Below are 24,179 nucleotides of genomic sequence, written 5' to 3' on the forward strand. Positions count from 1 at the left end.
AGCTGAATACTGGGCACAGGTTCTGGCACCGCTTTTAAAAGAAGGTAGTAGACAAACTGTAGAGAATTGGAGGGAGTGCATGAAAAACACGAATAGCTTTAAAAATAGGATCCTCGGTGGGACAGTGAAGGAGATGTTGTCAGTTGAGGGGAACTCTCTGTGTCTCTCGGTACGTTTAAGGTGGTAGGGAAGAAAGCAGTCTGTTACCCTTCGCAGCTGATAAGGGTGTAGCAGAAGTAATTGGCTTTATATGCAGGCAAGGGGATTTGGACGAGATCGCGGGAGGAGGAAGAACGGGAGCAGCGAGGACGGTGCAGTACCGCAGTGGGCTTAGGGACGTCGTTAGGATGGGTCAGACAGACGCCTGTCGGGGTGGTCCACGCACGTCTGGTCCCGCCTCGGCAGGGAGTGTGTGGTACATCATCTCTGGGAGTCCTTTCCAGCAGATATTTCTGTGATTCAGTGATACCTTAAAGCCTAGAACTTGCCAGAATATTTTAAAAAGATGAGATTCATGTAGAAGGTGTACCATCTGGCATTGTTAAGTAGAAGTTAAACCCAGGATTTTGGGAAGGGATGAATATAGGTGGCCTCACTTCATTACAGGGACAGCTTCCAATCCCTGGGAGCGAGGAGCTGTGCAAAGCGCGGTTGGGAAGGACCTTGCGAGGTTACTGGTCTGGTTCCCTGCCCACAGACTGGTTACCGGTGTCTGAATTACTCCTGACAGGCGTCTGTGCCATCGGTTCTGACATCTCCGGTGGTGGAGACGGCACAGTCTCCGCAGCCAGCCTCGTCTGGTGTTCAGCGCTCTTTGGAAGACGTTCCCGCGTAATTGCTTTCTGCAGAACTCCTCGCTCCTCGCTGCAGTGCGGCTGCTCCTGGGAGACAGGACACCAGATGATGTGGATGCGGGTCGGATCCAGTCTGGCAGCTCGCGTGTTCCTGTGACCTTGGCACAGATGGCAGAGCTGTAGCTTTGGCGGATTGTCAGGCGCCTTCTGCTCGATTTCAGACATCGGTGCCCGTTGGCTTGGGAGGGAGGGGAGCTGGATGCATCCCGTCTTCTGCCCAAGAAGCACTGACGTGGTGTGGGGAGGGGCATCTTTTAGCTGATCCTCAGTCTAGGTGGCTGCTCCGTGTGCTCAGCACCGTGTAGCTGCGAGGGTGTACTGCTGAATCAGAGATGTTACTGTCTGAAAGGTGCAAAAAAGTCAAGGGACGAGAAGGACCTCCAGCTACGGGAGGAGGCTGGTGGGCGATAGCTCTGCTTATGCAGCGTGGTGGTCGTGGTCTGTGTTACCAACAGGGGCTGAGGTGGAAGGGGAGGCGGATGGTGGAACCTGTGGGCTTAGGAGAGGATGGAGAAGGGAGAGGAAGGGGCTTGGCTGAGGTGTTGGCTGTGCGGTGGGGAGGGGAAAGGCTGAACCTGGTGGTCACTCACGGCGAGGTGGGGTTTAGCTGTGTCCTAGGGCTGTGGGCAATGGCCAGGGCTGGGTGCATCCATGGAGAACTGGAGAGGAGATGGGGTGTGTTCAAGAAAATCGTGAGGGCATACTGTGGAGGAGAATGAGGGACTGAAGAGAGGGCTGAGCCCAAAAAGCTGGTGAGTTTTGGAAGAGTCCAGGCAGTGGAGTCACAGAACTCCCCTGGATAAGGAGGGGGAAAAGGAGATTAAGATGTTCCCTGGAGAGGCTTTGAGAGGCAGAAGACCGAGGCTGGTTTAGCAGACTGAGCTTTCAGAAAGGTAAAAATAATTTTAAGGGGGAGTCAAGCATCTTTATTTTTTACCCCAGAGGGAGAGCAGATCATGCTTGCACTAAGGAGGAGGAAAGCCAGGGAGAGGGAAAACGCTTTAGGAAAAAGAGAGGAGGAGGAGGGTTCTGGGGCAGTGCTGGAGACAGGGACTCCGCTGCAGGCAGCAAAGGTGGGGGTGCGAGGGAGGAGGTGGACGAGGTGCTGCATTGGGGGTCTCTGGAAGAAATGGCCTGGAAGGAGGGCCAGAGCTTAGCGATGGTGCGTTTGATCAAGGACGAACACTTTGCGCTGGAACAAGACGGGAGCGAAGCTCGGCTGAGATGGTTATGCCCGTCCTGCTGCCCTGGGCCCCTCGCCGCGCTGCGCAGGCAGCTGCGGGTCCGGGGGGCCTCTGGGTGTTGGTGCTGGGGCTTTTCAAGAGTTTCTGAGCGCAGCGCTGCGCCTCGACATCGCCTGCGGTGCAGGAGGAGCCCCGGGGCAGCTGCTGAGGAAGGGGGAGCAGGCGGCGAGAGCGTGGTGAGGCAGCGGCTGGATCTCTGGGGCGCGGGGCCGGCGCGGGGGGGTCGGTGTGGCGGGGTGAGGGGTCTGGGCGGCGGGAGCTCCCGGTGCCGGCCCTGCCGGGCCCCCGGGGTGGGGGGTGTCCCCCGGTGCCGGGCCCCCGGAGTGGGGGGTGTCCCCCGGTGCCGGGCCCCCGGGGTGGGGGGTGTCCCCCGGTGCCGCCCGCCGGAGCCGCGCGAGGGCGCCCGGCGGCAGCGGCGGCGAGCGGGAGCGCTGCGCCCCCTGGCGGGCACTGCCAGCGGGGGCCCGGCCCCGGCCCCGGCCCCGGCCCCGGCCCCGGCCCCGGCCGGGGCGTGCGGGCGGCCTGCGACGGCCCTGCCCGGCGCTCGGCCCTGCCCGGCGGGGCCCAGGCCGGGCCGGGCGGCGAGCGCCCCGGCGTGGCGGGTGCGGGCCGGGCGGGCAGCGCCGCCGCTCCCCGGGTGCAGGTTGCCGCTGCGGGCACCGAGCGCGGCCGGGCGGTGACAGGGCCCTGCCCCGGGGCTGCAGCCGAACGCCGCGGGGGAGGCGTGAGCGCCGCCCCAGGACGGCTTCGCCGCCTCTGCCCGGGGCCGCTGCACGGGGCCGGGGCCGGGCGAAGGGCAGCGCTTGCCCGCCCGGGGCTCGGTGCCCGGGGCGTCGGGGGCGGGCGGCGGCCCCGGGAGGGCGCGGCCGCGCGGGGCGTCCCCGGCCCCGGCCCCAGCCCCGGCCCCGGCCCCGGCCCCGGCCCCAGCCCCAGCCCCGTTCCGGGGCGGGCCCAGCCCCGCGCTGGCGGCGCGCCGGAGCGCGGCCCGGGCATGCCGGCGCGGCGTGGGAGCCGGCAGGCAGCGGGCGGCGTGCGGGGTCCCGCTGCGCCGCCTCCCCGGGGCCGGCCGCCCGCGCCGGCAGCGGCCCAGAGCGGCGGGCGGCCCGGGGCCATGGGGCAGCCCCGCAGCTGACGATGGCGGAGGGCTGGCGCTGGAGTGAGGCGGGCCGGGGCCCCCCGCGGCCGAGCCCCCGCCGCGCCGTCAGCGTCTGCGAGTCGCTGGACCTGCAGGGCGTCCCCGCCGTCCAGGCCGCCCTCAAGGCCGCCCAGCAGCAGCGGCGGCGGCCCAAGAGCTTCTGCGCGGCGGGGAACGGGCTGGCGGCCGGGGCGCTGCTCCCCCCGCCGCCCCCCGCCAGGGCCCGCGGCAGCCTGCTGGACTTCTTCAGGCTGCGCTCGCCCCGCAAGCAGGGGCCGGCGGGCGAGGGCGAGGGCACGGCGTCTCTGCTCGCCGGGGCCGACGGGGCGCAGCGCCCGCGCCCCAGCAGCATGACTTTCCTGCCCTCGGCCCGGCAGCCGCACCCCGCCGAGAGCCCCGGCTTCCTTCGGGGGGGCTCCCTGTGGGGCAGCCGCCGCTGGAACCTCTTTGGGGGCAGCGGCCGGAGCAGCCCCAGCCCCAGGAAGAACTTCAGCTCCCTGCGCAAAAGCTTCAGCTTCCGCCTGCGCCGGGGCCACGAGCTGCGGCGCTCGGAGTCGGGGGGGCTCCTGCGCCCCGCGCGTCTCCGCACCAAGAGCGAGGGAGACGCCAGCTCCCTGCACACCTGCCCCAGCAAGCGGGACCTGCTCTACCCGGAGCTGGCCAGGGTCGGGGGCCGGCTGCACGCTGACCCTGGGCAGGCGGGGGGACTCTGGAGACTCCTCACGAGCCGCTTCCGAAGACGAGAGCGCGGCAGCACCAGCAGCGCGTGCCCCAAGGACCCCCATGGCGGTGCCGAGCCCGTCCTCCTGGGCAGCGGTCCGCTGCGAGCGCTGGGTAAGTGAGTGCAGGAGCGATGCTGGCCTGGCGAGAGCCCCCCTGCGCCCGCGGGGTCTGCAGGGACGGGCGGCCGTGACCCGTCCCAGCTGAGGTCCTGGGCTGGGCACAGGCACCCAATTGCATCCCGGTGCTCTGCGGTGTTTGCGCTCAGGAAAGCTCGGCTGTAGCCAGGTAGCATGAGCATTCATGGGGCTGTTTTGCACTCCAGCGCCCGGTGGCCATGTGCACCACCGTGCTTGTCGGTGCTCAAGGAGCCGCAGCATGGCTAGCTGGGAGGAGATGCTCCGGGGCTCTGGGTTCCCTTGCTGGCCGGACACTTGGGAGCCGAGCGCGTGTGTTCCACGTCCTTCTTGCCCCAGTGATGTCCCAGCAAGGGCAGGGAGTTCTGAGCCTCGTGCAGCGGCGTCGGGGGAGCAGAGGGAACTGAAACTCCGTGGGAGCGGGAGAGGGGTCCTGTTAGTGGGGTCCTGAACAAGTGCTGAACTGTTTGCGAGGTTGCCAGAGCAGAGGCGCAGAGCAGCGCGAGGGGGTTGGGGAGCACAGCCTGGCCCTGCAGAAGTGAACGTGCGGATGAGCCCTGCCGCCTGGCAGGGGCTGGGAGGCGAGAACAGCATCCACAGGCTTTTTAAGGCATTGAACGCTGGCCTGCATGCACAGAGCTGGGGGCTGGGCTGGGCCGGGACCTGCTGCTCTCGGGGAAGCAGGGCAGCCGTTTTCTGGTGCCTGCGAGCCTCTCCGGGTTTCCATCGCTCTGCTCCGGGAGTCCAGGCACTGTGGAGGCAGTTCCCTGGCTTGGCTCACATGCCAGAGGGATGGATTGGGGCTGGCAGGCTCCCCGAGGAATCCGCACGCTCCCAAGGCAGTGGCTGCCCAGAGCAGCTTTGTGCCCAGGATGCTTTCCAGGAGGGCTGGGCTCCAGCGACCAGCGCAGGAGCAGCACTGCTGGCAGCCTGAGCTTTGCTGCCGTGCAGGTCCCCCTTGTCCCTGGGGCTCGCTGTGTTCCAGGGGAAGGCCCTGGAGGCTCCGGGTGGGTGGCCAAGGCTGCCTTTGCTACGAGGCAAAGGGACGGGATGCTGCTGCTGCGCTCCCCTGCGGTGCGCTCCTCCCGGGGGGCCGTGCCGCTGGCAGGGGTGCCCGGGGCTGGGTGCCGGGTGCTGGCTGGGTGGCGGGAGGTTCCCAGGCGAGGGGAGGCTGCGCTCATGGCTGGGGAATGTGGGTGTATCCGGGCAGGGAGGGCCGGGCCCTGCCCGTGCAGCGGGGGGCCTGTCCCTGCTTGCCGGCGGCTTCCAGCAGGAGCTGCACCAGCAGCAGCCGGGCCGGTGGCCGCCTTCCCAGGGGAGCAGCTGAGGTTGAGTGCTTGTGTTGGTGTCCTCACCCCTCACCTGGCTGCTCTGCTGGGACAGGTAGGGTCTCCCTTTGGGTCCATCAGCTGGAGAGCCTTCTGAGGCTTCACTGGGGAGCACCATAGAGGGCTTGGAGCCCTCACTGGCAGTGACCAGCCAGCTAATGCGAGACCACTGCTTGTCAGGGTGGTTAGCATTTGCCACCATGGCTCGTACTGGAGGCACAAGCTTGGGGACAACCTTTCCGGGCTGCCTCTGGGACTGTGGCTCATTGTGGCAGAGCGAGCCCTGCTTGCTGGAGCTGCACAGTTCACACTTTGGTTTGGTCTTCACTTAGAACACCATTTTTGCCACCATCTGCCTCTGTACCCAGTTGAGCTATGTCCTCCTGGGGTCAACGAGATGCGAAGAAGCAGCGGTGAAGCCTGCAGACCAAAGCCGCTGTTGCTTGTCCTGTCTTATGTTCTGTCTCCCCATTGTCTCCCCACTCAGCGTGTTGGTCTGTGGGCTCTGGCTCGCTCCGGTGGGAGCTGTGAGCCTCTAAGCCAGGACACCATAGATTGGAGGTGCACAGCCTTGGTACTGCTCCAACATGGACTTGCTGGATGCGGCAGCTCAGGAGACCTCTGCCCTGTTCCTATTTTAGACTTGCAGGCCAACAGTGTTTCTAACACCCTCTCAACATTTCAAAAACTTTGATGCTTTATGCTAGTGCTGCCCACCTTAGCCCTAGGAAAGCTGCTGATGCATTCCCAACACGCCCTCCCGAGGGGGTGCAGCTGCAGTTGCGGTTATCAGCTCTTTGGAAAAGCTGGATATATGAGTCCAGGCAGAGGTCCAAGCCACCACTGCTACCCTGTTTGCAGTACCTGGAGTATTTTGTTTATAGCAAGCTGAGATACCCACCCGGGGCTGCACTCTGCTGTGCAGACGTACCCAAGGGCCGACAGGCCCGGCCCACCGGAGGGTCGGGAGGACGGTCTCAGCGCTGCTCCCCCAGCCCTGCCGAGACCTTTGGACTGCGTGGGTAACGTTCGCTCCCTGCTGATGGAGGGGTTCAGCCTGGACCAAGCACAGGGAGCGGTGATCAGGGGAATGCAGAGCTTGTTATCCAAAAAAGACGTAAAGAGCTGGTCTTTGTGTAGCAGGATGAAGGCTGACAGGGTGTGATTTTCTGTTAATGCACCAAGGGAGGGCAAGAGCCCTGGCAGCTAGAGAGCAAAGTCAACACAGAGCCTGGCCAGCTTGGGCTGACTGCAAATAATCGTGGCCAGCGGTTCAGAGGAACATTTCTGGGTATCGCGGTATCGGTGCAGTTCTGAAGAAGCCCTCTGATAGGCACAGGCTTGAAAGAACCGGACTGGTTTGGGGTTGGAGTTTTCCCTGTGCAGGGAGGGGTCATGTGATGGGTGCAGCATCTCCAACAGTGGGATCTGGACTCCTCAGCTCAGGAAGTGTTTCTCACAACCATATTCCCCTCTCCCAGAAAGATGCCCGGTGTTTTAAGGTGCTTTAAGGTAACTCCCTTTTACTCTCCTGTTTGGTGTTTGGGCACACGGAGGACTAACGTGTAGGGCATGTGTGAGAGAAGACTACTGGGAGAAGAGGGGGATGTTTTTACATTAATAAGGTGAAGTTTGCATAGTGAATTGAGTAGATAATGATATGTATCATCTCTTGTTGGTACCTGCCTGAGCTTAGCTGGGAGTGTTGGTGAGGAGCAGAGATGGCACGATGGGTTTAGAGACCAGGCCTTGGCTGCTGAATGCAGTCTGGTGTCCACACTTCAGCAAAACTTAAGAAGTCTGGAAGGTATCAAGGAAGGAGTTGTTGGGACACCGATCTGAGAGGCCTCCTTCTCAGGAGGAGACGGGAGGAGATGTGTGCAGTAGGTGCAGAGGTGTTCTGATTACAGTTTACAGGCATCCATAGGAAGAGGGAGCTTCAAAACACAGTGCCTTTTTAATCTTAACCTGCCTTTGCTTGTGGGGTTAAACAGCTAGAGCTGAGGTCAGACAGAGTCAGAACAGGTTTTTACCGGCAAGGTAGGTCCCCACAGAGCTGTGTTGGGGAGGCGGTGGGTTATCTGTCTCTCCGCGTCACTAGCTCTGCTGGGTTGTCCCTTTCAGCAGACCCTTTCTGGCTGTCAGAGAAGAGAGAATTTGGTATGGTTCGTTGGTCTGCGTGTATTCGGACATGGGCTGGAAAGTAGTAGGTGCTGAGAGGCTCAAAACGTGTGTCTCTTCTGACGTCTGTGCACTGCACAGCATACGCAGTGTGACGGCACCAGCTGCGGCCGTGAGCAGGATCACGAAGGAGCAAGGGTGGCAGTTCGTAATCACGCCCTTTTTTCCCAGAGATACGCAAGATCCTCTCCTTTCGCTGCTGCAAAGTATTTAAAGCTCTGGTGAGATAATCCTTGCTAAGATCATGTCCTCCGCAGGGTATTCGCGTTGGGTAAGCTCTCTGACGGGAACACTAGCCTTGCCCGGCTTGGTCCCTGACCTGGAGAAATCTCTCTTCCTGCCCGCGCTGCCAGGGTTGAGTCTTTATCAAGCCTGGAAAAGGTGGCTCTGCCCAGGCACGTCGCACTCTGCTGCCCTTTTATCTGCGTCTGCGGGCAGATGGGTACTTTGGAACGTGGTTTGTGTGGGCACTGCTGTGTTTGCTCAGCCTCTGACCTGGTTTCAAGGCTGGTGTTAGTGTCCAGGGTTTCAGTGTCCGAGTTAGTTCCACAGTGGCTTGGATAATGAGTTGGTTAATTATTAGTTGCTGTGTGTGGAGACGAAATGTGTCTGGCACTAGCGCTTCTGAAGCACAAGGTAGATGAACCTGCTACGCTTCATCCTGTGAAGGGAGCAGCCTGGGTGAGGAATCAGTTTTGCCCGGCCAGCTCCTTCCTCCTCCCAGCTTTGCAGCAGCAAACGGATGCCAGCAGCAGCGGGTCCGTAGGACATGGGGCTGCGCTAAGGCTCTGGGTGTGCAAGTGGTGCCGTGAGTCCACTGCTTCTGCTTTTGAGGTCAGGTGCGCCTGGGGAAGGTATTCAACCGCAGCGCTGACAGTCTGGTCTCTTCGGTATTACTAAATAACAAAGAGAAGAGAGGGGAAGAGTGACTGGGTGTGTTTTAATGTGAAATACCAAATGATACAGCTAGTCCAGCAGTGAAGCTAATCAAGTAAATCAGTACTCCCCGATGCCTACATGAACCCTAGTGATGAGGGAGATGACAGTTCATTAAGGTGTTACCCAGCTGGAGGCAATCTCTGCTAAACAAGCTCGTTCCAAGCTCTGGCACTGCGTGGAAGGTGCTTAATGCTGACCTGCCCGCCTGGATTTCAGTTAGTGTCTTAGATCAGGTCAGGTCACTGGTGGCTTGCTGCGTGCTTCCACGTGGTTACTGTTTCTCCCTGGGAGAAGACGGGGATCTCCTGCCTCTTCCAGTGGGGAACGGTGCCCGAGCGGCTGGCGTCACCCCCTGCACCTCCCGCTGCTCGGCGCAGCCGGCTGGGCGGCAGAAGCGCTGCGGGTGGGGAGGGTCTGGCAGCCCCGGAGGGGAATGGTGTCGTCGGAAGGGGACCCCCACACCCAAATCCACCTCCTGCAGCTATGGACGTGGGCCTTCCTTACGCTGGTTTGGGTGTGTAACAGCTGCACAGATAGACGGAGGGTACAATATCGTACCAACAGAATTTATACTGCTGAAGTGCAGGAAACCTCCTGCACGTCAGTGCATTTTAGTAGCAAACGATCAGCGCTTGGGGTGGACAAAGCTGACATCAGCGAGTTGTGTCAGCGTTTTTCGGCAGCCAGGTACTTGGCCTGTGGCTGTTTTGGGTGGTTGAGAAACTGCTCTTGAGGTGCCTTTCTGACAGTTCCGTGGGTGTCATCCGCGCCCGCCCGCACACGGCTGCTGCGCTTGCTTCTGCGAGAAGCTGCTGGCAGAGGAGGAAAGCAAGCGCAAGAAAACGGCGGGGGGGCTCTGTGCTGGGGAATTATCTGAAAACCAAGCGACGGAGCCGTCCCTGCGAGTGCGGGTGCAGGCAGCTGCAGGACACAGGGACTTCGGGTGACTGAGAGCTGACCAACGAGGCGTCTTTGGGCCTGCGAATGGGCACATCAGGACTAGGCGTGGGTCACCCAGACCCACGTGGCGTGCACGGGTTGTGCGCATCCCCGTGCGTGATGAGAAGGGTGATCGGCATGCCCTGGGAGCCAGGGCTGCGGGCCAGTCACAGTGGCAGGTCGGTTGTGGTATGGACCCCAGCCTGACGTGTGGAAGTGGGTTGTGCTCCACATCCTCAGGCCTTCCTGCACTAGCTGTTGGTCTTGACGGTCTTGATTACGTCGTGTAGGTGGTAGGTGGGAATGGTGTAAGTCAAGGCTTCGTGTTTAGTAATGGCAATTCTTCAGGTGCTGCAGGAACTGCCACATCTTCTGGATCCTGCTCCTTGGGGCACCTGGGGCAGGAGGAGATGCGTGCTGCAGGCTACTGGTTGATGCAGTTGAAGGCATTTATTTTTTCTCCTTTGGACAACCAGAGCCAAGCTTCTCCCCATGGTCCGCAGGGAGTGCTAGAAGTGCGCGTGGGAATGCTGCTTTATTAACCGAGTAACTTGGGGAAGCTGACACTAACGCCTCCTGGTTTTGAGGAGTTTCAGCTTTCAGAAAGCCCACAAATTCTCTGCAGGAAGCTTGTCCGAAGGCAGAACTGAAGACTGGCCGGGTGGTGCCAGTCAGGCGTGCGGGGGGGCTTGGTCCAAGTGCTCCTCCTGAGTAGCCGCCGTTCTGTGCAGGCCTGACTCGCTGTGGAGCGAGCTGGCTGTTTTGGGAGGTGGGGTTGGAGGGCGTGCTGCAGGACACCGTGACGCTGCTTCTACGCTCTTGCAGAAGCTGGGAAGCTTCCTGGGCACGCCGCAAGGTGCAGGCACAGGACACCTGCCTGCCCCGGTGCGCGGACACGCGCGGCCTCCTCGCCTCACTTCTCTGCTTTGCCCAGGCACTGCCTTGCTTCATCCCTAACCCTTGTGGTAGAAAACACCTCAGGCAGCTCCACCCATTCAGCTAAAGGGGAAGGGCAGAGCGAGAGGGTCGGTGCGAGGAGTGGTGCTCCGTACGGGCAGTTTAATGCCAGGGTGGGATGTCTTCCTGAACGAGAGGCGCTTTTGTTCACGTAGGAGTTCGTTAGCGGAAGGGTTTGTGTGTACGGGGCCGGCCTGGGCTGGCTGGTGGACACGAGGGTCTTCTGATCCTGACACCTGTGACGCTGGCTCTGGGGGGGCCGCAGAGGGAACCGCCCCCCCCAAGACCTGTGTCTCTGTAACTTTTCCAGGCGACTGGAAAAGGAATCCCCTGGCTGTCTTCAGTTCGAGGCCACTTCCACCTTAGTCTCCCTTGCTGTGGTCACGTAGCCTGTAAGCACTTGCTTTTACCTTCCTGGGTACCGGAGTAAGCGTGGGTTCGTCCATACCTCTGTGAGCACTTACACTGCGGGTATCTCAACCCCGAAATGCTGCAGGTAGAGCGCCTTATCATTACAGCGGGCTCTCCTGCGGTGAGGCAGCGGGGTGCTCTGGCAGAGTCCGTTGCTGGAGCCACGTGGGACCTCCCGGTACAGCCGTCTGCCTTCCTCCTGTTGCGGTGAGATGCTTTACACAGCGACGTGTGCAGTGGACGTGTCCTCTCCTGCTAAACAGGAGGTACTGGAGGAGGACAGCAGAGAGGGTGGAAGGTGCAGAACAGCTTCTGCACGAGGAGCGATCCAACAGCTGGGACTCCGCAGCGTGGAAAAGAGGGCTGGCAGTGAAAGATGGGGCGGTGCTGGTCAGGCTGGCTGGGGCTGTTAGCTCGCCGCCTCTGGTACAGGGGCTGGGGCACCCGATGAAGTCCCGCCTGAAACAGAAGGAAGTGGGTTTTCAAGGAATGGGTATTTACTGCTGAAACTCCTTGCTAAAGAACTATGGGGAAGTGAAATTTTATATGGGTTTAAAAGGAGACAGAACAATTACTCAAAGGAGAGTTTTCTGAGGTTTACTAAATAGGCAAACCACAGGAGATCCCTGAGCTGAAGAAGTCAGCAGCCGCAAACACATGCGGGGTCAGTATCACGTACTCTCACCGTGTTCCTACTCTTCCTGGGTTCCCACGTGCCAGAGCAGAGATCTGGTGCCGAGCAGCCTCTCTGTCCAGCTGCAGTCGCGAGTGGATTTCCCAGCAGTAGTGGTGCGAGCTGCTCCCTGCCCTGGAGGAGGGACAGCCCCGTCCCCCGCCTGCAACCGAAGAGCAGCCGCGGTCTGGGGCGGTGAGCTGGGCTGGACAGGGAGGGTCTCGCTCCACTTAGCCCCGTGTTGAAGCCAGGCTGCAGCGTGCAAGCTCCTGGGTGATGGCTGTTGCAAGCTGGGGCGCAGCGCAGCTTAGAGAGGTCCGGTGTGGGTGAGTCAGCGGGCGCTGGGCGCGTCCTCCCCGCTGCTCTGCGGGGCAGGCGTGAGCGGTGACAGCGAGAGCGTTGCTGCCGGTCTTTCCGTACCGCTCCTTCGCGCCAGCGGGGCTGTCACTCAGGCGCAGGGATTCGCGGCGGCAGGAGCTGCGGCTGCACCGTGCAGAGAGGTGCCAGCGCCCTGGAGATGGCGCGGGTGCAGCCGGTGTGCCGGGCTGCCCCGGGACCCGCGGGGTGACGATGCCGTGTGCAGGCTGGGACGTGCCGGGTCGATCACCGGGACTGGCTGGTGGCCTGGGCTAAAATTCAGACTTGGCACGCGTTGGGAGCTGATTGACAAGCAGAGGTGTGCAGGTTGTACGTCGGTGGTTTGGGTTAAACATGCTAATGGTAGTTAATAATTTAATGTGTTCTATGGCTGAATGTAGTTCAGTTGGCATTGTGTCACAGTTATTTATTTGTGTTAAGATTTACTCAGAGGCCTTCACAGCAAGTCAAAAATGAAACTGTCGCTAACGAACTCCTGAACCTTGGTTAAAAAACAAAGATCTGTTAGAATAATTAGCAAAGGAGGCAACTAGCAAAAATCTGGACTGTTTCTCTATCGTGAGCATCTGAGAACAGAAAAAGAGAAGAGAATAGCCTGCCCTCTCCAGGCCTCTCTCCGCCTCTCTTTTCTTTCTTGAGGCCAAGTCGGCGAGTGCATTTGACTTGTGCTCCACTCAGAACCCCTCGAAAAACCTGCTCGGTTTTTGCCAGTTTTTCGTAGCTGAAGAACAAGGTATATGTAGTGAAACAGTGCAAGAACGCTCCTCTAATCTGGCAGGAGGGAATGTCAGTAAAGGAGAAGGTACTGACGGTGCTTTAACCATCGCGGTTAACTGACAAAGGGACGAAGCAGACCAGAAGTTACAGGTGGAGGTGACAGCTTTTTATAGACCAAGTAATGTAGTTGGAAATACAGGTGCGCTGTTATCTTTTTGAAAGGGCTCAAGAACTTATCATTTTCCTCCTAACTTATTAGTTGTTTTAATAAAGATTTTACCTCTGCCTAAAAAAAGAAAGGATACGTGACAGACAGAGACCATGAAGAAACGATTCCTCTTAAGAACCTTCATGGTGGTTATAAATAACCTTGTGTTACTGCATCAGTGTTTTATTTGTCTGTAGCTTCTGAAAAAGAAGTGTTAATAAATTGGCGTATGAATGGTAAACTCTAGGTATGAGCACTGTATTCTTACCTTTTTTTGATACGATGAAAAAATGTGCTGTGGCCTGCGGTGGCTGCACAAGTGCCATGCCAAAGGCACAGGGGCCGATCATCTTTTTTTCCCCTCGTGCAGCGGTGGACCAGCCTGCGGCCGCGCGGGCACGAAGGGCAGGGCCCCCTGCAAGCCCTCCGGCCGCGAGCAGCAGGAGCAGGCTCTTCCCCACGCAGGTTTGGGCCGCGCGTCTCCCACCGGCTGCCCGGGTGAGGTAGGGGGAGATGAGACAAGGCATCAGCCTGGAGATAGAGAGAGGGTTGCGGCTGTTCTGTGTCCAACCTTCCCTTGGGAGTTACGAGGGCAGGAACATAAACTGGAGTGAAGATCGTCATTGACTGCCTTCTGGCAGGGCTGAGGAGCCTGGCATTGCCCTCTGGTCCCGCCTGGGTCTGGCGGCACCTCCTGCAGTGCCCTGGTTTCAGCCTGCGGTGCTTGGCGCAGCCCCAGGTGAAACACCTACTCGGCAGAGACCTGCAGCCGCCAGCTTGCCCAGCCGGTTTGGGTAGTGCCGGTGCAGACGCCGAGAGCTGGGACTTGCACCGCGAATGCAGCGGTGGGGTCGGGGCTGCCGGGAGCAGCGGCAGGCAGGGAGGAGCCGCCGGGGCGGGGAAGGGCGGCTCGCAGCTCCTGCGCCGGCGGCCGCTGTGGGGCAGGTCTAGAGCCACCTCCCCTTTGGCCCGGCGTCCCGCTGCGGCCTCGGGTGACGCCTCAGCAGCGGTAGCGCCCAGAACGTTGTGTTTAATTGCTGCCCGCAGCTGGGTCTCGCGGATTCACCTCTTCCATTTTTGAAGCCATCTGAGATTTCCATTTCTGCAATAGTCTGTGGCAGCAAATTCGGCAAGTTTATTACAGGTTCTTGAAGAAGCAGTGCTCCCACAGGTTTCCGCTCTCCAAAAATCCTTCATTATTTTTACACTATTAACATACAGCAAGTATGTTTTGGCCCCCGACCCTGTAGCCATCTGGCTGCGGGTGGAGGATGTCCTCGTAAGGTAAATGAAGGACTCCGGTTTTGTTAGGAGTGGCTGCTGGCTACTTCTGATATTCAGGGTGTTCCCCAGGCTCTTGCTCCTCCTCCAGTGAGTCTGGTTTTGTTTGGGAAGTCTGTTGTTTGACCAGCTCCTGAAGGCTGGTTGGATGTAAATGAAGTGTTTGTGATTTCTGTGCAGGAGAGTGGGTGTTACCTGCGCCGCTCAAAGCCGTGCCTGATTGTTACAACCTTCTTAAGCCTACTACAATGTTCTGCAAATTACATAACGTGCACATAATTAATCGTGTTCACTTTCAATCACGAACATAGATTATAGCGTGCTTTCAGCTCTTTATCTGCACGGCGTACAACACGTTGGTGTTGTAGCCCGAGTGCAGTGCTCAGGGCACTGCTTTGACCGTTACGTGCCCTCAGTTCTGGGGTCCTTTACAGCATGTGCCCCCCGAAAAGGCACCTAGTCTCTGGTGCTTCCCAGGAACCTCGAGGAAGGGGGTGCTGTAGGGCTTCTTGTGCTTCCACAGGGCAGGAGGGAGGGTCCGCAGCCCGCGGTGCGTGGGCTCTGCGCTGCCTTCCTGCCCTCAGCTCGGCCGCTCCTTCCCGTCCGGAGCTCCGGCTGCAGAGCCTCCCGGGCACGGGCAGCATCGGGACTCATGCAGCTTCGTGTCTGTAGGTGAGGTGGAAGGGAGTGAAGAGCCATAAATCTCCTGCCTGGAGGGAGCAGAGAGCGCGTGGCAGGATCTTTGTGAGGATCTCGAGGGAGACCATGGTGACCTGATGATTTCTTCTCTCTGTTCTGCAGATTCGTTTGTGAACAGCCAGGAATGGACCCTGAGTCGCTCGGTGCCTGAGCTGAAGGTGGTGAGTACTCGTGGCTGGTGCCAACCCTGGTTCTCTGATGCTTCTCCAAATCCCCAAGAAAAACCCGTGTTTTAATGTGGCCAAGTGGAAATGCGGAGAGGCTTCAGCCTCGCGGCGGGAATGCTGTCGTGCTGGGGGAGGGCAAGAGCTTCTTGGTGGCTCATGCTTGTAAGAGAGGGAGTGTTGGTCTGGGAGAGCACTCGGATATGAAAGTCGAAAGGCGATATTTGAGCACTTCACCCTTCCTGCTGGCCATAGCAGAGTCGTAATTCCCGCCCGGGTACTGCTGCACGGGCTAGACCTTCTGGCGCAGCAGAAGCAGGGGCAGGTCCTGGGCAGCGGTACAGGCAGGCATCCACGGTCGTCACCCTCGGAGCAGCCGCCCAAGCCTGGGAGTCGTGCGGGAGGTGTCACCTCTCTGAGCCTCGTTGGCTTCAGCTCTGCGCTGGTGCTTCCCTGGCCTCTACTGGCCACCTCCCAGCCACGACTGCCCCGTGGTGTCCCTGCCGCGGATGCTGGTGGGGTGAAACTGTCACCTCTGGAGCTTTGTTCTGCCAAACAGAGGGGATGAAGCCCCTCCAGTTTGTCAGCGTGGGGCGGGTTTCCCAGGCACGCCGTTAGCAGGCTTCATCACCTACTTCTGGGATACGGTCTCTGGTAGGGGGGCTGCCTCTACCCCCACACAGCCCCCTTCACGTGGGACAAGGTCAGGGGGGAGAGGGCCTGGTCTCGGGGTGCGGCACCTCTGAGACGGGAGACGTGTCCCACGGCCTGCCATCGCCGATGGCCGCGCGCCGGCTTGCTGGGGCCGTCTGTGAGCCGGCGCAGGAGGACACAGAGGGTGTTCTGCTTGAGCCGAGCTGGCTGGCGAGCACGAGCGGCAGAAGCCGTGCCTGGGGCGAGGGACGAAGTGGGACCTCCTTGCTGGTGGCAATGAGCTCGCGGGCTGGTTCAGGCATTCACAGAAGGGCACCCTCGGCAGCCGCGCTGCGAGCGCTGGGGCAGCGCTGGAAGGGACGTCGGGGCGGGCAGGATGCCGCAGGCGCTTCCGACTGTCTGGCTGGCTGTTCTCGGGGACCTCGGCAATCTGTTCCACCGCTCCGCGCTCCTCGCGCGCTCCGTGGCAGCCCTTAACTCCCTTTGAAGACTGTTGGCATGTCTCCTGTCAGCCCTTTCAAGATTAATTTTTTTCGATCTTAATCCGAGAAACAAGAAGCCTTTTTGCAAAACATATCGGCACCATGCTGCCACATTTTGCTTATCTGCAGTTAAGTAAAAATCAAAACAAACGTTGAATATTCATTTGTTAGTTTAGCTTGTAAAATGTGTGTCTGTTCAAAAATATTCTTGCAGCTATTCTCTGTATTGCCTTCTGACATTTTAACATCCTGCAGGCTGCAAAACAGTGCTGCAAGCTAAACAAACCTAAAGCTTTTAGTTCTTCAATTAACACAATCCTTTTCCCATGTTTTCCGTGACCTCCAGGAATCTCTGTTGCTCCGGGGTTTCATTTGGCCGATGCAGCTCTTCCTGAAAGCCTGGAGGCCTTTCCAAGTCCTGGTTTAGTCCCAGCCTTGCTGGGCTGAAGCCCCTTCCGTCGTGTCTCTGGGGTTAGGCTGCAGCAGCCGACTGCGGTGGGCGACCCTGTGCCTGGGTGGGCAGACCTCTGGGCGGTGGGGTGGTCGCCCAGGACTTCTGCTTTCTGCGGCTGCGGAGGGAAGGACGTCGCGTAGCGGCAGAGCTGCTCCTGCCTGGGTCGGGGATGGCGGTCAGCCAGCGGGGCCGAGGAAAGCCGGCCAGGTCCTGAGCTTTTGGGCGGGTGTCCAAGGGGTGCGTTCCGCACTGCGCTGCCCCGTGGGTGCGCCAGCGCCATGATGCCTCTCTTCCTCAGCTCCCGTCTCGCCCGTCCCAGCGGTGCGGCCGTCCCCGGCCGTCGCAGCGCCCAGCTCTTCTCCCCAGGTCTCTGCAGACAGATTGGTCTTTGAGCGAGTGTCCTGAGTTACCACCAGCTTACGGTGGTACGGAAGGGGTCCCCACCTGGCACCCATCCTGCAGTCTGTACGGGGATCACTAAATGGCTGAGATTTGGCAAGAAACGTTCCCAGGCTTTGCTCCCTTCCAGTTTTCAAGCAACTCTCCCCTCAGCTCCCGCCTCAGCCTCACCGGCCCCGTCCTCAGAGGCACGCGCGACGCAGGGAGCATGGTCTTGGAGCAAGGTCTTGCCTGCGCAGCTGGCACGAGGCTCAGCAGCCATCAGCAGTGCTGCAGAAGCGGCTCCCGTGGCAGAGCCCCCCAATCCTGCCTGTGCGACGCTTCACTGCCTGCACCACGTGCCCCTGTGAAAAATGTGTCTGAAGCCAAAAGGCATCCTAATGCAGGGCAAACGCAGGGTCTTTTGATAAATGGCAGAGCGTGCTGTTTATGATGGGAGAGGCTTGCACGAAGCACCCGCTCTGTCTCTGATCTGCCAATCCTTGTCCCCAGGAGAGACCTACACTGAGCCTATGAAACAAGATTCATAATTCTGTGAGTATGGAAAACCACGGACTCATTGGGGGCTTCTGTTTCATGGCACATAAAGCGTTGACCGCAGCCCACATCCCTCCTCCTGCGGGAATGAACTGTTCCCTTTGCCTCTCCTGCAGGAGGTAAGGATCTTACTGCTTTCTTCCCTGCTCATCTTCCCATTTGCAGCACAAGTGGTCTGTGTACTTTCTTTAAGCTTGATGAATTTAAGCTGTGCTCAGCAGTTTTTCCCACCTCAATTTTATCCTGAAGCTTCCTCCATCTGCTGCAGGCTGAGAGGAGTCTGTGTCTGCGAGAAGGCAGCGATTCCTGCAGACCTTGCCTTCCCTGTGGGAAAGGCACAAATGGTGCCTCTTGGTGGGGACTCGTCCCCCAGACCCGATACTGGGCAATATCAGCCCTTCGCTGGCCAGCACAGAGGCAGGCTGCAGTCCTCGTTCTCCTAACATGTCTTGATACAGAGGTTTCCGTGGTGCCTGCACACCGCGTTTTACTTCGGTTTGCTGCCTCTAAGGGGTTATGTTCCTCAAGACTCTCAGTTCTCTTTGAGCTTGTTTATAACACCAGATATAAGACAGAAGCGTATTTCAGCAAGAGCTAGGTCAGGATTTTGGTTATAAGCAAAGAAAGTGTAAATGCAGCCTCCATCCAAGTTTTAGAGAGCTAAGTGTTGCTGGAGTGTTCAGTCTCTGATGTTGCGTGGAGTCCTTGCTGCCAGGCGGCCTCGGGGAGCCGCTCTGTTTGGCAAAGGTTTCCCCAGGGCCTGGAGCCGCGGCTAGCCTGGGCCCAGAGCTGAGCCCCCGCGCTGCCCGCTCCGTGCGGTGGTCTCCACAGTTTCTTCTCTGTCTCCACCTCTTTGTACCCCAGACTGCTCACGCTGCCATCAAGGGGTGTTACCTTCGTTCATAACGCGGGCTACGGCCTTCGTGTAGCCCTTACGTCTCCGCGGGTCGCTTGCTCCAGAAGCACGTGTGCGTTACCTGTGAGGTTTGCAGTCTGGTACATGTTCTCATCTGCCTAAACGCGCTGTGTACGATCTGTAATTACTGCGGTGGGTGACAGACCTGGCAGCGATGCGTTCTGCCCGGGCATGCCCGTGGGATTGTGTTGATCTGCACTTCCTAGTCCCGGGCTCCCGCACCCCGTTCCCGCCAGTCGCCGGCTCCGTGTGGCGCGGGTGCGAGAGGCGCCGGCAAACGGGACGGTCTCCTGCGCTCCCGTAGCACGGCTGCCAGGGCTGCGGGGGCTGGCGCGCCTACCCAGCGCCAGGAGCGTGCGGGTAGCCCGGGGCAGGACCCGGTGCAGTGGGAGCTTTCGAGCACCTGGCTGAAAGCTGGAGAACCTGCCTGGTGGTGACTCACTCACCAAGCTCATCCCTTTCCCTGGAAAAGGTCGGCCATAAACTTCCCTTCGGTGGCAGAGGCAGCTTTAACGTTCCCAGCCCCTCCTCTCTCCTCACCCCCGCCTCTGTGGGCGCTGGCGGGGCTGCGTGCGGCTGTACCGCAGACCTGCTCTGGCAGCTGGGCAGCTTTGAAAAGAGCGCTGCAAACGAGCGCCGGGCCGGACCGCCTGGTCTCGACTCCTTTGGCTCCGCAGTCGCACAGAGCGTGTCAGCGGCGCCGTCGGGGGCATAATGCAAGATGGGGGCAGGGGGCAGGCGTGGGGTGCGGCGGGGACGGTCCCTGCAGGCAGGCGGCGGGGAGTGGAGCGCTGTGCTACTGCAGTTAGGCCGCGTCTGGCAGCACGGTGTGTCTGCCCTGTGCCGCAGCCTGCCACCGGGGCGGCACCACGGGTTGTGCCCACGGGCCCCGAGTGCCGCGACGGGGAGTAGATCTTGGCAAGCGGGGAAGAGCCAGTGGCTGGAGCCGAAATCGTCATGGCCCCCGCTTGGACATCATGAGGAGGTGTTACCAGAGCGAGTTGTTGGGCTCCGGAGGCCCTGCCCTGACAGTGCGGCTCTCGGTCCCGTCCCCTGGCACGGGCGGGCTGCGCTGGGCACACCTGGGGCCGGCCGACCCCTTACCCGGCCCCGGGAGTGCGGGAGGGGCACGGCCCGAGGCAGCGGGCCGGGCGGGAGAGCCGCCCCCGGCCCCAGCGCGCGGGACTCGGGTCTCTTGGGGCGACGGGTCCCCTGTGGGGCTGGTCTGGCTGAGCACGCAGCAGGTTTCGTTCCTGGCGCCTGGAGGGGCCGGGCTCGGGGGGCTGTGGACGGGGTGAGGGCACGGAGCGCGGCACCTGCTCGGGAAGGGCTGGTCCTCGCTCAGCTGCGCGGGCTCTTCCCTGAGTTGGGCGGCAGTGCCGTGTCCGTGTTTCCAGGAGCCGGGGCTCGCTGGAGCCCGGGAGGAGGGTTCTGCTGTGACAGCAGGCAAGCGGAGAGTCTGACACCGCCGCGCCTTGTGCCGGTTTCTGATACCTGGGCGACACTTGGAGACAAGTGATGGGACTTGGAATTTTGATTTTGTCTCTCGTACATGTAAGGGTATGTGCTGCTTTCACGAACGCTATCAGCTTTTCAGTGCTGTGTGCCTGCTTGAAATTTTCGTCATAAAGATACTGTACTTCTGCCTGGACTTTCCGCACAGAAACACACCCACCGGCTCTGTGCAGCACCTCCGCGGAGACTCTGGTATTTCCAGCAAATGGGGGCCCTCCACACGTGCCCAGTGAATCTTGTGGTCTGGTCCAGTGGTGGGTTTAGGAAGAGTGCAAGGTCAGCGGTGCGCTGCCAGACGATTCAGTGTCACTGTGCATTTGCTGTGAAGCAGCCATGGGCACGCAGGGGATGTTGGATTTCCCAGAAACACAGCAGCCCCCTTGGGACGTCTGCATGGGGATGTCTCTGGTGGCTTCTGTCTGCTAGATGTACCAGACATCTTAAATCCCAGTGAAACAGCAAGTCCCCCCATCCATGCTAACTAATCTTGGGGACAGAGAAGGAGGATGTCTCCAAAAGCATTTGGGTGGATGGAATGCTGGGCAACAACAGCAAAAAGTCGGTGGGACAAAGCGTGAACCTTCAGTGGTGGAGAAACTCCCAGGCTCCAGGTTTTACGGGGCAGTACGGGCAGGTGCTCCAAATGGCGGTGTTGGTGTGTCGGACACCCACCCCAAGGATGTCTTTGTGGGAGCACTGGGAGTGCAGTTTAGACACGGGAGGAGGTGTAGGGAGCCCTGAAGCGGGAGTTAGTTACGTACGAGAAGATCCGTGGTAAGGTCAGACTGTCCAAAGCCAATGGTAGGCTAGGTGCTTTTTGGGAAGTTGTGTGGAAAAGGAGTGGGAGCTCGCTTTGCCCAGATATGGTGAGCCGTGGTCCCGGCTCGGCTGGGACAGCTTCCTGGGCTCTCCACAGCGAACAGCTGGTAGGAGCTTGCCCACCTTCTTCACCAGCCAGGGTTTTGAGGTGCACAGGCCTGTGTAAGAAGTGAGTTAGGAACAGCTCTTCTGGCTCCTGGCCGAGAGCACCTCTCCACAGGCCTCGGGCATCAGGAGGATGCAGAAGAGCACGGGCAAAGGGCGGCTCTGCATCACCCCGGCTGTTCCGCTCCAGCTCCATCAGAGCAACGCTGCAGCTGAGGCTAGAGGAGCACGAGCTGGGATGCTGAGTAGCGCAAGAGCCCGCCCCATGAGCTGCTGTCCCTGTGGATGTGGGGAATAGCTGTGGGATATAAGCTGACCAGTTGGAACCAGATTTTTTGCAAGGATGGCAGAAGATGTACCCCTGTACCCCAGGACTGCTCTGCCACCAGCAGGCAAGTACACTTGCAAGCCCTTAGGCACTGGAAGTTTTTTAAATCATTGGGAAAATGCTGACATTAGGAGAAACTGGGTTGTCTGGCTTGACCCATCCTGGGTCATGAACAGCTTTGTTCGTTTTGTAGCAAATTGGTAGGGTGACCCAAACTGACAGCCCCCTCAGCCTAGTTTGTTTCAACCCAGTTAAAAATTAGTGCTCGGTATCTTTATTTTTCAAGTCGGTTAAAAATTGGCGCTAGGTGTCTTTCTGTGTAGGCAGCGCAGCCAGCTCCAGCGGGAAGCGGGCACTCTGCTACAGCAGCGTCACTGCCGCAGCGAGGAGCAAGCGCTGTGCCTCGCTGCTGGTATCGGAAGCAGCAGCTGTCCTGAACACGTGGCCGGTCGCTGTGCTCGTTCTCCTCCTGGCAGGTGCTGTCCAGAGCTGTAATGCTCCAAAATTTGGGATGTGTGGACTGGGAGAAGAGGGTTTTTTCGTTCAGAGTTGGCTGTGGCTTGGGAGGGCAAGCGTTCCCCCAAGGAGCAGGAGGGCTGTGGGAAGAGCTAATGTGGCACTGATGGGGCTGCGCCTGTTTGGGGGAGGACGAGGGTCCTCACCACCCCCCGTCTGGGTGGCTGCGCCCCAGTACCTGCTGCTCTCTGCCCGACTGAGACCGGTTAATGCCCCCAGGCTTCTCACTGACTGCCAGCTGGGTTGTGCCATCCCCTGTGCCCTCTCATGACCGACTCTGCCCGTCATTGGCACGCGCCCGGTTGCTGGCGGTCTCGCCTCGCGGGGGTGTAGAGGGAGGCGTGCTGGGCACGCAGGCGGTGGGTGACGCACGCCTCTGTTTCAGGGCATCGTGGGGAACCTGTCCAGCGGCAAGTCGGCCCTCGTGCACCGCTACCTGACCGGCACCTACGTGCAGGAGGAGTCTCCCGAGGGTAAGGCTGGTTTCCAGGGCGCCTGGGGAGTGGTCTGGGTCCTCACTCCTCTCCCTGACCTCCGTCTCTGCACCTCATCTGCCGCTGCCGCAGGGCTCCGCAGCCCCCCCGGCCTTCGTTAGGGGTTTCCCTCTCCTTGCTCCCCGGCCTCACTTCACCTGCTGCTTTGCTTTCTTCCCAAGGTGGCCGATTTAAGAAGGAGATCGTAGTGGACGGTCAGAGTTACTTGCTGCTGATTCGAGATGAAGGGGGCCCCCCCGAACTCCAGGTGGGAGACCCGTACCCCCCGCGGTCCCTTCCCACCCTGTCCTGCCGGAGGGATTGGAGGGCTCCTGGGGAGGGGCCTGCCCGGCTGCCTCTTGGGAGCCTGGTCGTGGGCGAGCCCGAGGGCTGCAGGGCCTGCGGAGGGGCTACCCCTATGGTGACTGTTGGCCCCAGGGCCTCCCCGCGGTGCTGGGGAGCTTGAGCCGCAGGGCCCGGGGCGTGCGCTGAGCTGAACCCGGCGGCAGCTCCCCAGGCACCTGCAGTGCGCCTGCCCTGGCTGGCGGCTCTGGGCCCGGGCTCCGGGACGCTTGTCTGGGCTGTAATGGCTGGTGTGTCTCCCTCAGTTTGCTGCCTGGGTCGATGCTGTGGTGTTTGTCTTCAGCCTGGAGGACGAGATCAGCTTCCAGACAGTCTACAACTACTACCTGCGGCTCTGCAGCTACCGGAACACAGCGGAGGTGCCGATGGTGCTGGTGGGCACGCAGGGTGAGAGCGGGGCAGCCGGGTTTCCTCCCCACATCCTCCCTGCCTCGCTCAGGAGCAGTGGTGACGAGAGCGCGGGGTGCCTGCTCTGCAGTGCGCTGGGAGATGCCAGTCTGGAAGCCGCACGCGGGACGGTTACTCTGAGGCCCTGGTCTAGAGCCCTGGATTACTGAGTAATTCCTTCTTGGACCATCTCAGCTTTCCTGCGGAGAGCTGCCTGACTTCACGGAGCCGCTTTCCTCTTTGAAATGCCCAAACCTGCTGGCGTTGCCTGCAGCAGCTGGGCCCAGGCAGGAGTCAGGGCCTGGGCGTGGGAGGGTTTTCGGCTGGTGCGTTGCCCTTCATCCTCTGGGACGAGCTGCAGCAGGGAAGGTTTGGGGGGATGGCAGCTTGCCTTCAGCACCCCGAGATGAGGTCTGAGCTGGGGAGCACCGTCTCCCCTGAGGTGCTGCCAGCGCACGTGGATGTGGGGAAGAGCAACAGCAACCCAGAACTGCCCTCCCTCCCCTCTCCCCCGCAGGGCTGGACTGGAGGCAGCTGGGGCTGGGACGGAGGCCGTAAGGGAACTGTCAGGAAACTGCAGCTGAGGCTGCCAGCGGAGACAGGAGACGCAGTGCCTGGGGCCCCAGCTGGGCACCCCAGACACGCCTGGGCAAGGAGCTGCCGATGGAGAGGGGCTGCCGGGAGAGAGGGCAGCCCTTGACCGGGATTCCTGCCTTGCGCAGCGTGCCTCGGAGGCAGCCTGGCCTCCGAAAGGCTTGCGGCGGGTGCCCAGGAGGCAGGGAGGGGCAGCAAGGAGGGCATTGCTGCAGGTGTCTGAGCTCCGCTCCTCCGAAACGAGTGTCCTTCCTGCCTGTAGATGGTAAAGCACGGGCAGGAGGGAGCCTGGGCCTGCAGAAGTTGTCTGGATGTAAGGGTGACAGCAGGGAGCAGGAGCAGGGGACGGAGGATGCGAGGGAAAAAGGTTTTGGCAGGATCCGGCTCCTGAGCAGTGCTCTTCTGGTGAAGAAGAAACCCTGAGGTTGGGAAGACAGGCGGTGACGGTGGAAGGGGAGTTGCAGGGGTGTCTGCTCTGGACCCCAGATTAAGCGCTGAACAAAGTTATTAAACTTTTGATATTTAAAGACTGTGGAATTAATGTTAGGACTGGGTGATCTTGGTTCAGGACTGGGCTGGGGTTGCAGGCATGTGCTGTGGAAGCTCAGGAGTGGGAAAGAGTGATATGGCAGAGCGGTCGGTGATCATCGCTGTCCCAGACTTAGAGCCAGG

The 24,179-nt window shown here is 60.3% G+C and overlaps 2 protein-coding genes across 5 annotated transcripts in view; one reads left to right on the forward strand and one right to left on the reverse strand.

Moving 5' to 3' along the window:
- CDK5 (cyclin dependent kinase 5) overlaps window positions 1–24,179 on the reverse strand; it is a 228,042-nt gene that overhangs the window by 108,275 nt on the left and 95,588 nt on the right. The gene's annotated exons all lie outside the window — the stretch shown is intronic.
- Window positions 1–24,179, forward strand: part of AGAP3 (ArfGAP with GTPase domain, ankyrin repeat and PH domain 3) — a 152,345-nt gene that overhangs the window by 41,697 nt on the left and 86,469 nt on the right. For 2 of the 3 annotated variants that reach the window (XM_075144483.1, XM_075144484.1), the window contains exons 2-5: window positions 14,904–14,962; window positions 22,076–22,163; window positions 22,346–22,431; window positions 22,772–22,913. In XM_075144483.1, the coding sequence (XP_075000584.1) occupies window positions 14,904–14,962; window positions 22,076–22,163; window positions 22,346–22,431; window positions 22,772–22,913 (375 nt within the window). Of the gene's footprint in view, window positions 1–3,232; window positions 4,068–14,903; window positions 14,963–22,075; window positions 22,164–22,345; window positions 22,432–22,771; window positions 22,914–24,179 lie in introns of those variants that run through there. The other variant, XM_075144482.1, reaches the window with a different exon arrangement.

This window comes from Calonectris borealis, chromosome 2 (assembly GCF_964195595.1).
Source record: "Calonectris borealis chromosome 2, bCalBor7.hap1.2, whole genome shotgun sequence".
Classification (NCBI taxonomy): Eukaryota; Metazoa; Chordata; class Aves; order Procellariiformes; family Procellariidae; genus Calonectris; species Calonectris borealis.